The sequence below is a fragment of the Oreochromis aureus genome, linkage group 12, assembly GCF_013358895.1.
Source record: "Oreochromis aureus strain Israel breed Guangdong linkage group 12, ZZ_aureus, whole genome shotgun sequence".
NCBI lineage: Eukaryota > Metazoa > Chordata > Actinopteri > Cichliformes > Cichlidae > Oreochromis > Oreochromis aureus.
In genome coordinates this window covers 16,208,218-16,226,915 of record NC_052953.1, presented here as the reverse complement: position 1 = coordinate 16,226,915, position 18,698 = coordinate 16,208,218, and the positions used below count along the sequence as shown (strand labels likewise).

At 38.9% G+C, this 18,698-nt stretch overlaps 1 protein-coding gene across 1 annotated transcript; it reads right to left on the bottom strand.

The window, feature by feature from the left end:
- Positions 1-13,548: 13,548 nt before the first annotated feature.
- On the bottom strand, positions 13,549-18,058 carry LOC116328874 (macrophage-expressed gene 1 protein-like). Its single transcript, XM_031750766.2, has 2 exons — positions 17,589-18,058; positions 13,549-15,679 (listed from the first exon to the last, which is right to left on the bottom strand). The coding sequence occupies exons 1-2, from the start codon at positions 18,039-18,041 to the stop codon at positions 14,006-14,008; spliced, it is 2,127 nt and encodes a 708-aa protein (XP_031606626.2). The 5' UTR covers positions 18,042-18,058; the 3' UTR covers positions 13,549-14,005.
- Between the last annotated feature and the right edge of the window lie 640 nt (positions 18,059-18,698).

The window sequence follows — 18,698 nt, the reverse complement described above, 5'->3', positions numbered from 1 at the left end:
CCAAATGCCTGGCTTGGCGTTTGCTGAGGTAAATGGCATGAAAGCAAAAAACAAAAGTCTGTTAGTGCATTCCAGATTAAATTGGAAGTTGGAGTTTCCAAGTTCACAGTTGGAACACTCCCTCAACTTGGATCGCCAACGCAGAAAGTCAAAGCAGCTGATCTAACAATCCAAAATGGAACTGTGAATGTAAACATTAGCACAACTTTTTCTTTTTGCCATGTTGTGTACTTGTGACTCACTAAATAGGTTCTGCACACAATGTGCACACCAGAGTTAATGACAGGTGCATAAGATGAATTTTAAAAAATTTGTCTCGCTTACCATTATTTAGTTTAATCGTGATGTAAGCATGCTCTATTCATGAATGTGCTGCAGCTGTGTTTTTAAGTGCAAAAACAAACAAGTAAATGCTGCTTTTTGTGCTTTTCCAGCGCTACTTTGGGAGTGGCATCTCTCAGACACCAGGTAGAATTGTTTTGTCTCAGCTGCTAAAGAAATGATTGAGACAAAAATTGTATGTGCGAAAGTTCAAACTGTAGCAGATCCGACAAAGACTGGAAACACTTCTAGGTGAGAAAATTCCTCAAAATATAAAAAGAAGTCACTTAGACGGCTTGTCTATCGCACCACAAAAGTCTAAGATGAGGCAGCAAAGCAAGTTTGAGCTGCCTTCCTATACTCCCAAAAGTTGATTCTGTTCATCTGGATCTTGAGTTTTCAGTGGGAGAAATGTTTCCTCACTCATCCAAGTGACTTGTTCAGACAAGCCTCCTGGTAAAAGCTTACACTATACATTTGTTCTAAATGCCCCACATTACTCATGGAAATCTCACAGTCTAATAAGGCTAACCTGTCATTTTCATATCCTCCATGGTGAACCTGATGTATTTGTCCACCAAGTTATTGTGATCAATGAATTTTGGTACATCCTGAGATTTGATTTCACCCAGGTGACATCCACATACTTGAACCCATGACTTGGTGGTGTTCCAGGGTAGGATAACTTGGTCATTGATGAATGGTCATAACAATTTCATATTGATGATCCTGAAACTGACCTCATGGCCCATTGTTAGTCAGCAGTGCTCGTGTCAGTCATTATGCAAAAGTACTGTTTCTAAAGTTGGTGAAACATGAGTGAGAAGTCACTTGGATGAGTGATGAAACGTTATGTCCAGATGAACAGAATCAACTGTTGGGGCATTTCCTTACCTGGATGATTGAGCATGCATCAAAATATCTACTTGTTGTGCATTAGAACTGTTGGCATACTACAGACAGTGCATACCAGCAGAGAGGATACCAGACTCACACTGAGTATGTGGACAAGTAAGGTGAAAAATTGGTCTCAGAGACAACTCACTCAAGCAAAGAAAAACATCCTTGCAAAAACTTGAACTTTGCTGTGACCCTGAAAATAATCCCATTAGTGGGACTGATCACAGCCACAGGAGCAACAAGATTGCAAATCTGAAAGCAGGACAACTGTGGATGAAATTTTCACCTGTCCCAGCAATGCAAAACCCCAGCATCCATGGACAAGAGAAAGGCACACATGCCATTTTTAGGACATCCCGATAATAACGAATTACAGTAGTCCAGCTTGGAAGTAATAAATGCATGAACTGGTTTTTCAGCGTCACTCTGAGACAGGATATTTCTAATTTTAGAGATTTTGCACAAACTGAAGAAAGCAGTCCTACATATTTGTTGAATATGTTCATTGAAGGACAAATCCTGGTCAAAAATGACTCCACGATTTCTCACAGTGTTTACTGGAGGCCAAGGTAATGCCATCCAGAGTAACAATCTGGTTAGATACCATATTTCTAGGAATTTTAGGGCCAATTATAATAACCTCGGTTTTATCTGAATTTGGAAGTTTCCTGTTTTAGTGTAGCTAGCCAACAGTGAAAAAAGAAATAATCACTGCTTAAGAGGCAGAGAGTGACAGTGCACTGTATCCATGGACAAGAAAAAAAAAAGAAAAGAAAAACTGGTTGGTTGTTTAAGAAGACATAAAGGAAGTTTTTATTCACCTACTGCACATAATCCCACATTAATTTATTTGTTAAATTAATTTATTCATAAAATTATCAAAAGACACAATTATCTGGTTAAAGTGATAATATCACTAAAATGTAAACAGCATATAAGAACGATCTCATACCTCAACTTTCCAACCTGAATGTTTGATTAACTGTAAAAAAGTGGGAGTGGTTCTGTTCAGGGAGAGACAAGACCAAATGCCTGGCTTGGCGTTTGCTGAGGTAAATGGCATGAAAGCAAAAACAAAAGTCTGTTAGTGCATTCCAGATTAAATTGGAAGTTGGAGTTTCCAAGTTCACAGTTGGAACACTCCTCAACTTGGATCGCCAACGCAGAAAGTCAAAGCAGCTGATCTAACAATCCAAAATGGAACTGTGAATGTAAACATTAGCACAACTTTTCTTTTTGCCATGTTGTGTACTTGTGACTCACTAAATAGGTTCTGCACACAATGTGCACACCAGAGTTAATGACAGGTGCATAAGATGAATTTTAAAAATTTGTCTCGCTTACCATTATTTAGTTTAATCGTGATGTAAGCATGCTCTATTCATGAATGTGCTGCAGCTGTGTTTTTAAGTGCAAAAACAAACAAGTAAATGCTGCTTTTTGTGCTTTTCCAGCGCTACTTTGGGAGTGGCATCTCTCAGACACCAGGTAGAATTGTTTTGTCTCAGCTGCTAAAGAAATGATTGAGACAAAAATTGTATGTGCGAAAGTTCAAACTGTAGCAGATCTGACAAAGACTGGAAACACTTCTAGGTGAGAAAATTCTCAAAATATAAAAAGAAGTCACTTAGACGGCTTGTCTATCGCACCACAAAAGTCTAAGATGAGGCAGCAAAGCAAGTTTGAGCTGCCTTCCTATACTCCCAAAAAGTTGATTCTGTTCATCTGGATCTTGAGTTTTCAGTGGGAGAAATGTTTCCTCACTCATCCAAGTGACTTGTTCAGACAAGCCTCCTGGTAAAAGCTTACACTATACATTTGTTCTAAATGCCCCACATTACTCATGGAAATCTCACAGTCTAATAAGGCTAACCTGTCATTTTTCATATCCTCCATGGTGAACCTGATGTATTTGTCCACCAAGTTATTGTGATCAATGAATTTTGGTACATCCTGAGATTTGATTTCACCCAGGTGACATCCACATACTTGAACCCATGACTTGGTGGTGTTCCAGGGTAGGATAACTTGGTCATTGATGAATGGTCATAACAATTTCATATTGATGATCCTGAAACTGACCTCATGGCCCATTGTTAGTCAGCAGTGCTCGTGTCAGTCATTATGCAAAAGTACTGTTTCTAAAGTTGGTGAAACATGAGTGAGAAGTCACTTGGATGAGTGATGAAACGTTATGTCCAGATGAACAGAATCAACTGTTGGGGGCATTTCCTTACCTGGATGATTGAGCATGCATCAAAATATCTACTTGTTGTGCATTAGAACTGTTGGCATACTACAGACAGTGCATACCAGCAGAGAGGATACCAGACTCACACTGAGTATGTGGACAAGTAAGGTGAAAAATTGGTCTCAGAGACAACTCACTCAAGCAAAGAAAAACATCCTTGCAAAAACTTGAACTTTGCTGTGACCCTGAAAATAATCCCATTAGTGGGACTGATCACAGCCACAGGAGCAACAAGATTGCAAATCTGAAAGCAGGGCAACTGTGGATGAAATTTTCACCTGTCCCAGCAATGCAAAACCCCCAGCATCCATGGACAAGAGAAAGGCACACATGCCATTTTTAGGACATCCCGATAATAACGAATTACAGTAGTCCAGCTTGGAAGTAATAAATGCATGAACTGGTTTTTCAGCGTCACTCTGAGACAGGATATTTCTAATTTTAGAGATTTTGCACAAACTGAAGAAAGCAGTCCTACATATTTGTTGAATATGTTCATTGAAGGACAAATCCTGGTCAAAAATGACTCCACGATTTCTCACAGTGTTTACTGGAGGCCAAGGTAATGCCATCCAGAGTAACAATCTGGTTAGATACCATATTTCTAGGAATTTTAGGGCCAATTATAATAACCTCGGTTTTATCTGAATTTGGAAGTTTCCTGTTTTAGTGTAGCTAGCCAACAGTGAAAAAAGAAATAATCACTGCTTAAGAGGCAGAGAGTGACAGTGCACTGTATCCATGGACAAGAAAAAAAAAGAAAAGAAAAACTGGTTGGTTGTTTAAGAAGACATAAAGGAAGTTTTTATTCACCTACTGCACATAATCCCACATTAATTTATTTGTTAAATTAATTTATTCATAAAATTATCAAAAGACACAATTATCTGGTTAAAGTGATAATATCACTAAAATGTAAACAGCATATAAGAAACGATCTCATACCTCGAATTTCCAACCTGAATGTTTGATTAACTGTAAAAAGTGGGGAGTGGTTCTGTTCAGGAGAGACAAGACCAAATGCCTGGCTTGGCATTTGCTGAGGTAAATGGCATGAAAGCAAAAAACAAAAGTCTGTTAGTGCATTCCAGATTAAATTGGAAGTTGGAGTTTCCAAGTTCACAGTTGGAACACTCCCTCAACTTGGATCGCCAACGCAGAAAGTCAAAGCAGCTGATCTAACAATCCAAAATGGAACTGTGAATGTAAACATTAGCACAACTTTTCTTTGCCATGTTGTGTACTTGTGACTCACTAAATAGGTTCTGCACACAATGTGCACACCAGAGTTAATGACAGGTGCATAAGATGAATTTTAAAAAATTTGTCTCGCTTACCATTATTTAGTTTAATCGTGATGTAAGCATGCTCTATTCATGAATGTGCTGCAGCTGTGTTTTTAAGTGCAAAAACAAACAAGTAAATGCTGCTTTTTGTGCTTTTCCAGCGCTACTTTGGGAGTGGCATCTCTCAGACACCAGGTAGAATTGTTTTGTCTCAGCTGCTAAAGAAATGATTGAGACAAAAATTGTATGTGCTAAAGTTCAAACTGTAGCAGATCCGACAAAGACTGGAAACACTTCTAGGTGAGAAAATTCCTCAAAATATAAAAAGAAGTCACTTAGACGGCTTGTCTATCGCACCACAAAAAGTCTAAGATGAGGCAGCAAAGCAAGTTTGAGCTGCCTTCCTATACTCCCAAAAAGTTGATTCTGTTCATCTGGATCTTGAGTTTTCAGTGGGAGAAATGTTTCCTCACTCATCCAAGTGACTTGTTCAGACAAGCCTCCTGGTAAAAGCTTACACTATACATTTGTTCTAAATGCCCCACATTACTCATGGAAATCTCACAGTCTAATAAGGCTAACCTGTCATTTTTCATATCCTCCATGGTGAACCTGATGTATTTGTCCACCAAGTTATTGTGATCAATGAATTTTGGTACATCCTGAGATTTGATTTCACCCAGGTGACATCCACATACTTGAACCCATGACTTGGTGGTGTTCCAGGGTAGGATAACTTGGTCATTGATGAATGGTCATAACAATTTCATATTGATGATCCTGAAACTGACCTCATGGCCCATTGTTAGTCAGCAGTGCTCGTGTCAGTCATTATGCAAAAGTACTGTTTCTAAAGTTGGTGAAACATGAGTGAGAAGTCACTTGGATGAGTGATGAAACGTTATGTCCAGATGAACAGAATCAACTGTTGGGGCATTTCCTTACCTGGATGATTGAGCATGCATCAAAATATCTACTTGTTGTGCATTAGAACTGTTGGCATACTACAGACAGTGCATACCAGCAGAGAGGATACCAGACTCACACTGAGTATGTGGACAAGTAAGGTGAAAAATTGGTCTCAGAGACAACTCACTCAAGCAAAGAAAACATCCTTGCAAAAACTTGAACTTTGCTGTGACCCTGAAAATAATCCCATTAGTGGGACTGATCACAGCCACAGGAGCAACAAGATTGCAAATCTGAAAGCAGGGCAACTGTGGATGAAATTTTCACCTGTCCCAGCAATGCAAAACCCCAGCATCCATGGACAAGAGAAAGGCACACATGCCATTTTTAGGACATCCCGATAATAACGAATTACAGTAGTCCAGCTTGGAAGTAATAAATGCATGAACTGGTTTTTCAGCGTCACTCTGAGACAGGATATTTCTAATTTTAGAGATTTTGCACAAACTGAAGAAAGCAGTCCTACATATTTGTTGAATATGTTCATTGAAGGACAAATCCTGGTCAAAAATGACTCCACGATTTCTCACAGTGTTTACTGGAGGCCAAGGTAATGCCATCCAGAGTAACAATCTGGTTAGATACCATATTTCTAGGAATTTTAGGGCCAATTATAATAACCTCGGTTTTATCTGAATTTGGAAGTTTCCTGTTTTAGTGTAGCTAGCCAACAACAAAAAAAAAAGAAATAATCACTGCTTAAGAGGCAGAGAGTGACAGTGCACTGTATCCATGGACAAGAAAAAAAGAAAAGAAAAACTGGTTGGTTGTTTAAGAAGACATAAAGGAAGTTTTTATTCACCTACTGCACATAATCCCACATTAATTTATTTGTTAAATTAATTTATTCATAAAATTATCAAAAGACACAATTATCTGGTTAAAGTGATAATATCACTAAAATGTAAACAGCATATAAGAACGATCTCATACCTCGAATTTCCAACCTGAATGTTTGATTAACTGTAAAAAGTGGGGAGTGGTTCTGTTCAGGAGAGACAAGACCAAATGCCTGGCTTGGCATTTGCTGAGGTAAATGGCATGAAAGCAAAAACAAAAGTCTGTTAGTGCATTCCAGATTAAATTGAAGTTGGAGTTTCCAAGTTCACAGTTGGAACACTCCCTCAACTTGGATCGCCAATGCAGAAAGTCAAAGCAGCTGATCTAACAATCCAAAATGGAACTGTGAATGTAAACATTAGCACAACTTTTTCTTTTTGCCATGTTGTGTACTTGTGACTCACTAAATAGGTTCTGCACACAATGTGCACACCAGAGTTAATGACAGGTGCATAAGATGAATTTTAAAAACTTTGTCTCGCTTACCATTATTTAGTTTAATCGTGATGTAAGCATGCTCTATTCATGAATGTGCTGCAGCTGTGTTTTTAAGTGCAAAAACAAACAAGTAAATGCCGCTTTTTGTGCTTTTCCAGCGCTACTTTGGGAGTGGCATCTCTCAGACACCAGGTAGAATTGTTTTGTCTCAGCTGCTAAAGAAATGATTGAGACAAAAGTTGTATGTGCTAAAGTTCAAACTGTAGCAGATCCGACAAAGACTGGAAACACTTCTAGGTGAGAAAATTCCTCAAATTATAAAAAGAAGTCACTTAGACGGCTTGTCTATCGCACCACAAAAGTCTAAGATGAGGCAGCAAAGCAAGTTTGAGCTGCCTTCCTATACTCCCAAAAAGTTGATTCTGTTCATCTGGATCTTGAGTTTTCAGTGGGAGAAATGTTTCCTCACTCATCCAAGTGACTTGTTCAGACAAGCCTCCTGGTAAAAGCTTACACTATACATTTGTTCTAAATGCCCCACATTACTCATGGAAATCTCACAGTCTAATAAGGCTAACCTGTCATTTTCATATCCTCCATGGTGAACCTGATGTATTTGTCCACCAAGTTATTGTGATCAATGAATTTTGGTACATCCTGAGATTTGATTTCACCCAGGTGACATCCACATACTTGAACCCATGACTTGGTGGTGTTCCAGGGTAGGATAACTTGGTCATTGATGAATGGTCATAACAATTTCATATTGATGATCCTGAAACTGACCTCATGGCCCATTGTTAGTCAGCAGTGCTCGTGTCAGTCATTATGCAAAAGTACTGTTTCTAAAGTTGGTGAAACATGAGTGAGAAGTCACTTGGATGAGTGATGAAACGTTATGTCCAGATGAACAGAATCAACTGTTGGGGGCATTTCCTTACCTGGATGATTGAGCATGCATCAAAATATCTACTTGTTGTGCATTAGAACTGTTGGCATACTACAGACAGTGCATACCAGCAGAGAGGATACCAGACTCACACTGAGTATGTGGACAAGTAAGGTGAAAAATTGGTCTCAGAGACAACTCACTCAAGCAAAGATAAACGTCCTTGCAAAAACTTGAACTTTGCTGTGACCCTGAAAATAATCCCACTAGTGGGACTGATCACAGCCACAGGAGCAACAAGATTGCAAATCTGAAAGCAGGGCAACTGTGGATGAAATTGTCACCTGTCTCAGCAATGCAAAACCCCCAGCATCCATGGACAAGAGAAAGGCACACATGCCATTTTTAGGACATCCTGATAATAACGAATTACAGTAGTCCAGCTCCACTATTAGATCCTTAAGATAAAACCTATGTCCAAATTGTTTCATTCTTTTGGTCCATTGGAGTGCGGTAAGCCACCAAAGGCCCCTACTAGAAACTGGGAATATTACATGAATTTGCTTGCTTGGCCAAAAATGGGTAAATGATGTAATTTGGTAAAAAACATTAAAAACTACAATTTTTATGTGTTGAGTTTAGAATGAAAGCAATTTTACCTAGATTGCATGATTTAGTTTAGTCAATAACAAGGAATGAAAAAAGGTGGTTCTAATGGATCGCCAAAAATGGCCACGATAAAACCAAGAGGAACAATTTGGTTCATAGTGTATATTATTGATATTATTAAGGAGCTGATGTTGAAAATTAAAAAATCTGAAAAAAATATATACCTTTGGGAAGTTTCATTCCATTTTCATTAACAGAACGAAAATGGTTGAAAAAAGAAAAGTGAAGTGTCCACAAATGGCCAGGATAGGTTTTAAGTAAGGTTTTAAAGCATTAGCAATCTCCTTAGGGTCATGCGGAAACATTTCAATCAGTCTGAACTCCAAAACCTTCATTTTCTTTCTTTTTTTTTTTATGAGCCTTGCTGGTGTGTTTCAAACCATTGTCTTGCTGTATAGCTGAGCTTGAATTTCAGGGTACAAATTAATGGAAGGATATTTTCTTTCAGGATTTTCTGTTAGAGAACAGAATTGATGGTTCCATCAGTTACAGAGAGTTGGCCAGGTCATTGTGCATTACAATCTTGGGCATCTTCTTCAACAAGTAACTGTAGGTTAGTTTTGTTCTTTTTTAGACTGTTTTTGTACACCAGAAACCTTTGTTGTTCCTACATAGTTTTATGTCACAAAATTGTTTGATTTTTTTGTTATTTGAAGCAGTTGTTTCTCAGTCAAAGTATATTGAAAGCATATAGTGTTCTAAAATGAACTCCAGAGAACCTGCCTGTACAATAAGACTTAATCTTAATCTTAAAAGTCTTAACCCAAAACATCAGGTAGAATTCTTGTCATCCTCATATCAAAAACCAGATAAAAACAATGTGTTTACATGAGAACAGTCAAATGAGAAAGTTCCAGGAACTTTTTGAGCCCCCAACAGTCGAACCTTATATGGCAAAGCCAGTTAGTTTTATACCAGATGTCTTGGGGATTATCAAGATGTTTTTTGGCAAATGTGAGGTAAGCCTTTGTGTTGTTCTATAGATATTGTTCTGGAGTCTTTTGTGGCTTCCTGATTGAGTTGTTGATGTACTCTTGAAGTAATTTTGTCAAGCTGGCCACTCCTTGAAAGGTTCACCACTGTTCCAAGTTTTATCTATTTGTGTATAATGGTTCTCACAGTGGTTCCCAACGCCTTAGCAAGGGTTTGGAAACCTTTTCAGGGTGATAGATGTTAGTGACTTTATACAATAATATCTATCCATCCTCCTCCACCTATCCAATTCAGGGTCACTGGCAGGGCTTGAGCCTATCCCAACTGTCTTAGGGCGAGAGGCAGTATACAACCTGGACAGGTCCCCACTCTGGTGGACACACAGAGACAGACACCTATTCACTCTCATTCACACCTATGTGCAATTTAGTCTTTGTTCTTTGGACTGTGGGAGGAAGCTGGAATACCTAAAGAGAATCCACACAAACACAGGGGGAATACGCAAACATCCAAACAGAAAGACCCTAGTGGTAGAATTAAACTGGGGACCTTCTGGTTGTGAGGCAACCATGCTAACCACTGTTCCACCGTGCTGCCATCAATTAATGTAATTCTAATAATTCTATTTCTTTAGGTCATGTCATGATGTGAGGGTTTTTTTGTGATCTTCTAGGCTGTTTCACTTTATCAGACAGGTTCATTTTATCTTCATTCAACAGATTTGTCAATAATCCGGCCTGAGTGTGGCTAACACATTCAACTAAGCTTTACAAACAATGTGATTAATTGCAATTATGTGATTTTTAATTGTCAAGACACCTACAAAAATACAATAAGCCTGTGTGATACTGTGTCTCCGTGATAGTTTACCTTCATGAAATCATCTAATCAGAGAAGCAAGGAGTTTAAGTATGGCTTGCTTTGGCTTGCTTTGTTCTCCAATCCAGAAACTAGTGCAACCTTACCCTGGATACCCTGTACCCTTCCCCCAGCACTGTATATATGTATATATCTCACCTGGTGACACCTGTGTAAATAAACCACCTTTTGACTTTTCATTCAGAGTGAGTCCTGAGTTTGAGTCCTGCACTCATGATCCTGACAGGTTTAGTGTATTCCCTTGTGAAAGCTACAGAGAGTTCTTCTTGTCATAGCTGTGTGGTATCAGATTTCTTATATATTTCTGGTATCAAAGATCTCATTTACTAAGGGAGTTCATTTAAAAAAAAACCTCTGCAATGTGTATTTGCTTGAGTTATCTTTGTCTAATATTACATTTTTTTCTGAGGATCTGAAACATGTAAATATGTAAATAAGAAATCGGGAAGGGGGCAAACACATTTTCAAAGTACTGTACATACACACACACACACAAACAGACACACACACACACACACACACACACACACACACACACAAACACACACACACACACACACACACCATACTTTCCATCTATGGTATGGCTTGATCATTCATGACTTTGTAAGAGATATGAAGGAAAAAATGAGATGATCCACAAATGATCCACACAAAGCCATTTTCTTTCCCTTATCCAATTCACAGGGGGCTGGGAGCTTATCCCAGCTAGGGCAAGAGGTGGGATACACTCTGGACTCAATCTGTCGCAGGGCTAAGACAGAAAAGCAGGAAACCATTTGCATGCACACTCACGGGCATGGGCAATTTAAAATCAACTGTATTCTACCCCCACTTTGGACTGTGGGAGGAAGCCAGAGTACACAGTGAGAACATGAAACTCTATACAGAAAGGCCCTGGCCAGATGGTGGACTAGAAATTAGGACCTTCTTGCTGTGAGGCAGTAGTGCTAATCCCTGTGCTGCCATGCTCCCCAAGACATCCAGCCTTCATATGTGAGTAACATTTGTTTAATTTGTGCACTAAAGCACATGTCACACACCTGGTCAAAAATGATTCCAGGGTGTTTCACAGAGTTACTGGAGACCACCCTAATTGAACATCAAGTCTGACATTTTTAGCTCACTTTTTGTCGGTGAGACGAGGGAGTCGACAGACACAGTTGTTGGGTTTACTTTTTTTAGGTTCCAGGTCCCCACTAAGTGTTACAGCACTCATGCGCCACCTGCTGGAAAGTTAAATTAATCCCCTTCATTGGCAATGGTGTGGAAATATTCTTCGGCTGAATCGGGCTAAAGCTATTGTAGTTACAAAAGCTACTGGGGTGTTTAGCTGCAGACGGGAGGCCGTATTCCCTTGTGCAAAACAAGGGGTTTAAACTATGATGAACGTGCTTGAGCCACGCTATGATATCCCGTTGCGCGTCCACTATAGTGACAAGATCGTACCCAGGCATGTATAAGCAGGAAAAGTCTAAAGTTATGGCTGAACTGTCCCATGTATCTTCTGTTGCCCAACTACAAATGGGTGGACCTCCAGGTCAACGGAAAGCTACGTGACCGTGACCGCTCATTATATCACAGCGGTGTGGTAGATACAAAGCCCTGTACTGCATATATATATATATATATATATATATATATATATATATATATATATGAGTTGAATGTTTTTAATAGGAAAAAAATACTTCAATAAATTAATAAGTAAATGTTAAAAAAAATTTCTTTTTTTCTTTTTTTGTTGATCCGAAAATTGATCCGATCCGTGACTTAAAAGCGTGATCCGATCCGAACCTTGAGATTTTTGATCCACTGCACCACTACATGTTACCCATAGATTAGGATTCAAAATACAATTTATCAGTTTTTCTAGATCATTTGAAGTCGGATGCTTCAATTATTTAATATGTCAATCACTCAGAGAACTGAAACAGCTGGCCCGCATATATCCACAGATATGCCACACAGCCATAGTTCACTCTGTGTTAACTAAAAAGCCTGCCATAAAAGAGCTAAAAGAAAGAGGTGAATCTTCAGTCTTGTGTTCTGAAAAACATTCAAAAGAGAGAGTAAAACGACCACTCGCATAGCACAAATTGCTTCCTCACCTAAAAAGAGAGCAACTTTCATATAGAGAATTCTATTGTGCGTGTTGACCACAAGAGGACAGTATTGGTGCTACATTAGTGGAAAAAAATCTAAGTAAGTAGAAGTAAATATACTTATGTTTGAAAATACTCCAGTAAAAGTTGAAGTACTGATTCAACTTCTTTACTCAAGTAAAAGTGAAAAATACTGGCTCTAGAAAGTACAGATATTTGTTTAAAAATGAGAATAAAAGTTAAAAAAAAAAAAAGTCAGAAAAATAAAGTAAAGAAGTAAACTAGAGATACCTGATAATTCTGCTTAAGTACAGTAATTATTTGTAATTTGTTACTTCTCACCTCTGGTTATGTGTGTTTTATTTAAAGTAGTTTTAAACAAAGTCTCATGCAACTTCTTAATATTTGTGCAAAATTATTTATAACAATTGTTTATAACAAACATGGCATTCTGCATTTAGCTAGGCCTGAAGAGGGCAGTATTGGTTCAGTGTGGAGTTTGAAAATCTCTGATTTCTGTTTTAAAAGCACCACTTAGTACTTTCAAAGATGGTGTGCCACAAAGTTATCTGTCCACATCTACAGTACTCTAAAATTAAGATGGTTGACAAACAATGGTTGACAAACCATTGTTGGCAAAGATGCATAAGACAGTCTCTTGTCAGCCTCACACATGTAGAGTTTGGAAGTAGAAGTTAAGATCAAGATAGGAACAGTACAAACCAAAGATAGCCACTTCCTCCTGCATCAAACACATCTGGCATCAAGACTTATGATGATGTGATCTCCATAGCACAATCTTCTCTGTGCCGCTATCGACTTACAGCAAAAGTCTTGAATTCGGCGCGGATTGTATTTTATTGTAGGTGTAAGTGATTTTAAAAACTCTGCCATAAGGGGTGTCATGTGAAAGAAATACAAACTTTCATAGCCGCTTTCATTCTGGGACTCTACAGGGCTAGAAACATATGCATAATATTAGTAATGTGCACAATAAAAACAGTTTTCATTTTAATCAGCTTAAGATACATAACAGAAAAGGTGTGCAAGAAATTACACAAAACAGAAAACTGTCTTTTTCTTTGATTGTTTATTAGAATATATTGTGGAAAAAATGAAGATTATCTATTGTACATGTTTTTCTTGAAAGTATTTGCAAACAAAGTCATGCATACAGTGCTTAGATATGTACAAAAAAATTTTTACGGCATGGTCTTATGCATCTTGGGCCTTAGTATAAAAATCACCTCTGCTTTCCCTTTTTGATGGCTCCATCTGGTGATTTCAGAGGCAGACTGCTACAAAGTAATTTCTCCCTGCATATATGTTAATAGTCTACAGGTTTAAGTACAAAATGTGGAGCATAATAAACTAAAGTAATGCAAAGACTGATTCAAAATAGAAGCTCTTAAATGTAAATATTTTCCAGTGCTGTAAGAAGCATGAATGTGGAGACAATCACAAGAGAAGTTCAAAGCTAAACCTGCCACACTGGTTTAATTTCTCTATGTGAGTGATCAAGCTTCTAAGCTGTGTTCTGCTCAGGAGCCTCATCTTGCTGTGACTCCCTCTCAACTTCTTCACGTATTTCCTCATAACCTCTACTTCTAAACCCAGACATCCTCCTCCTCCTCTTGAATAGGACCACTCCCACTATGGCCACCATCAGCATCACACCCATCACACCAAAAGCTACACCTGCCCTTTCTCCATTAGACATCTGACTGAGTTCAGGGTTAAGGCCTTGAACAATTTCCTGAATTTCTTCTGTTTTGGCAATTTTCCACATTTTGGTCCGGCCCACTCTCACCCAGCTGTTTTCTCCTTCAGTCATCACCATTACTGTGTTGGTGGCTTGCATGCTGATAAGTGGGCGTTTTGTGAACGGAGGCAGACGAATTGGTTGGAGCTCTCCACCTGTGAACAGTCCAGACTGGACACAGTAGAGGATTTCACAGCCATCACTGATTGCAGCAAGGTGCTGACTGAACTTGGGAGGGCACCTGCGTTGATTGTTTGCCACTGGGTTGGTTGACTGACAGCTGAAGAGACCTCCGAATGGTACTGAGAATCTGGTACCTGCCTCATAGTCTTTACTCATACAGATCACCTCGCCATCTGAGAAAAAATTTACTGGAATGAAATTTGGGGGACAACTTTTGCTTTTCGTGAGGGGGTTCAGGAGCGAGGGGCTGTATATGCCTCCAAACAGATACCCTGAGTTTTCTGGAGCCTGTCCATTTACAGAGCACCAGTAGGTGTTAATGCGAGCAGAACGAACGTAGTTGTTGTCTTGACAACGCGTTTTGTGACAGGTGAAAAAACCCCAACAGGAATGACTTTCCCTATGACATTCATACTTAGAGTAACTCTGAAGTCTCACCTCTGATCTGAGTAAAGTTGGTGAGTAAGGTGGACGACAGGAGAAGGCACCTGTATCTGGGTTTTTCTGGGCCAGAGAATCACAAAGTGGATCTGCATCTGAACTGATTTTAACACACTCTTGGTAGACACCACCAAAACTGAGGTTTGTAGCTGGACCTCCACAGGAATTATCATCCATGTTAGCCTGGAAGTTGAAGTTCTTGGAGTTGACGTCAACACACCCAGGGCGAGTATTGATCTTGTAGTAGCGCTCTACAGCCTGACTGACTTTAAGAGCAACTTTTCCAATCGTAGGGTGTGGCAGATCAGTGAGAGTGTTGGTGTTTATAAAATAGTGCAGAGGAAATCCTGAGCGATCGATGGCAACAAGGTTGTTTCTGGTACTTTCCTGCCACTTCTGCAGAGTGATGCCAGGATAGAAAGTTGTGCCTCCGTGGCTTTGAATGAGAGAGTATGTAATGTTGGACTGATATGTATGAAGTGATGAGCTCTGTTGGGCACTTTGACTGCTAATGTCAAACTTTAGCTTATCAAAGAAGTTTAATCCAGCCTGTGCTTTCACAGAGGAGCTTTGTGACTGGCTGTCTGACACATAAGAGGAACGGAGATAGTCCTCCTGCACCAAAGCCGCCCCAGCATCCACACTAGTGATGACATGAGTTCCATAGTCCAGCACCATCTTCTCCGAGAGATAGTCTGCACTTCTCGTCTGGTTGTTCTCAATTGCATCAGCGATGTCTCTGACTTGCTGAACGAATCGTGTGTCCAGAGTGAAATCTGGATAAGCCTTAGCTGTGTAGAGGAAGTTACGAACCTTTGAAAGAGAGGATTATAAGATTAATTACTCTTTTACATCACTGTGTATCTCAATCTCTTCTTTATTTTCTGTAAATAAAATTATCTTTAACATATGTGCTGGGACTACAGTTAAAAAAGCTTTTTTTGGCTAACTCTAATATTTTTACTGTGATTTTAAAAGTGCATTATATAGAATCATAAAGGAATAAAATACTAAAGCTAAATTCCTAAGGACGTTCTACGACACTGTGGTGGTGTCTGCTATTTTTTATGCTGTGGTCTGCTGGCATGGTGGAATGGCAGAGAGGGACATGGGGAAACATAACAAACTGGTCAAGAGGGCCAGCTCTGCCCTGGACTGTCCACTGAAGTCCATCGAGCAGGTTGGCGAGGAGAGGATGTTGTCTAAGCTAACATCCATCTTGGACAACACCTCCCACCCCCTGCATGAGACTGTACGAGCACTGAGCAGCTCGTTCAGCAGTAGACTGACCACAGGCCATTCTTACCAGCAGCTGTCAGAATCTATAACACAGTTTAACATGGTTGTCTTATTCATTACGGGTTTAATTGACATATCACATGTTTTTAATTGCTGTTTGATTTGATTTGATTTGATTTGATTTGATTTGATTTGATTGATTAGCATTCAAATATCTCAGTGAATACAGAATACAGAATAAAGATTACCACAAAGCAAAAAATCATGAGACAAGGCTAATCAAAAGGTACTGGCTGAAGCATTTGCTTATTACGCCAACCCTTTTAACAAAAAATCTTTTGCATGCAGCTCCTGTACACAGGGCTCGAAGCAAAGAATAGAACAAAGCAAAGCAAAAACAAACAAACAAACAAACAAAAAACTTTCCACCTTAGATAACTACATCAAAGCAAAACAATCAAGAGTTTCAGAATTATTATTTTTGCTCTTTTCATTCTTGATTTATATATTTTTCTAATACTCTATTTTTAAACACATTTTTAAACAAGGAAAATGAACTACACCTTTTAAATCACTGTCATAACTATTCCACAGGTTAACTCCTCTAACAGAAACACATCTCTGCTTTATGTTTGTCCTTATCTTGTTTTTTTTTAAAGACATCTGTTCCCCTTAAGTCATATTGACTCTCTCTGACTTTAAACAGCTTCTGAGTACTGCGGCAAAGCAAGTTATTTTGTGCTTTATACATTATCTGTGCCATTTTATATTCGACTAAATCATAAAATTTTAGGGTATTCAGATTAATAAACAAAATGTTAGTTGGTTCTATATAGTTTGATTGATTTATAATTCTTATAGCTCTTTTTTGTAACTTGAAAGTAGGAAGAGTATTTGTTTTATATGCATTACCCCATATCTCCAGACAATAACTCATATATGGAAGCAACAGAGAACAATAAAGTGTGTATAATGACTTTTTGTTCAGGACATGCTTTGTTTTGTAGAGAATAGCAATGGTTTTTGACATTTTTGTTGTGAAATGTTACTCATTTGCATCTTGTTTGTACACTGTATATTTCACCAGGAGTATTCATAACCCCCCCAACACACACACACACACACACACACACACACACACACACACACACACTTGTGTGCATGTCTCTGTAGATTTTATACATGTCTCTGTACACTTTTATGCATATCTCAGTTGCTTATGTATATAGGACTACTTTGTGTCTATATTCCTCTTGCTTTAAGAGCTGTATAACACCCAAATTTCTCATTCGTGGGATAATAAAGGTTTATTCTATTCTATTCTATTCTATTCTATTCTAAATATAATGTCTTAGCATGCTGTACAAACACTGTATGATTAATAAATGGTAAATTGCTTAATATAAAAAAAATGTCTCAACATCAGTACTGTGCATTTTCCATTACCTTTAATGTTATTTATTCAAAACATCTGAAAACTTACCTGCACCCTGGCTGTGGTTGCTGAGTCTCTGACCTGATGGGTTTTCATTCTAGTGTTCTCAACAGAAAATTTACCATTGAGCACCGTGAGGAAGGATATGTCAGCATTAATGGAGTGAGATGTCGAGCTTTTCTGCTCAAGCCAGGAACTGATGATCTCTGAGCTGGTCTCCACACCTGTCTGTTTTTGGGGGATGACAAACACTTCATCTGGAATGAGGTAGAGCCCGTCCTCAGTGGTCTGGCACTGGGAGTAGCTGAGGTTCATAACTCGACCCATGTCCATGTTCCGGAGGTTGTCCCAGCCTCCACCTGGCAGCACCTCCAGTGCTGTGATGGAGAGGTTGGTAGACTCACGGCATTGTCTGAGCCAGTTTGTTGGACGGCTCACAGGTGCTGAAGAGCAGACATGAAGGAAAGAGAGAGCCAGGAGGGTCACTGCAGTTTCCATCATGACTGTGTCAAAAGTGAGTGCTGACACCACTGACTATAAACCCTAAGCCCCTCCTACTTTTGGGCAGTTTATCATATGACAAAGAGGAACATCTTTTTCAACAACTTTATTAGCTTATTCCCTCACAGAAAAATGTCTTATCAGTAAAATGTAGCCACAGTAAAGGCACCAAACTTTTTATTTACCTACTGCACATAGACCTGCAGTGATTTATCTAATGTTTCAGGTCATTTAAAGCTGTTATTTCATCAGTCAGTGCCAAAGTGTGCTGAAATGAACTCAAAGATGAATGAATTCATAGGAAAGTGCAGTTAGTTGGGTAAATGAGAGCTCCTAGGAGGAAAAAAAATATTATTAAACTTGCAAAAGTACACAATAATCTGGCAAAAGAAAATAATAATAAGAGAAGTAAAATCAAAAACCTCTGCACCAGAAATGGGTAGACTGGTTAAAGTCTTCCTCATAGTAATAGGAACTGAAAGTGGATCTGAAAACATTGTCTCTGTTTTCACACGTATTTGCAAGTCAGTCTCATGAGTACACGTCACTGGGTTTTTCCTGAAAATTTCTCAGTTTCTACCCAGAAGTTGATAATAAGCTCTCTGCAAACCGTGGTTGCCATGTTTCCTCTTACATACATGGGGATGTCTACCTCAT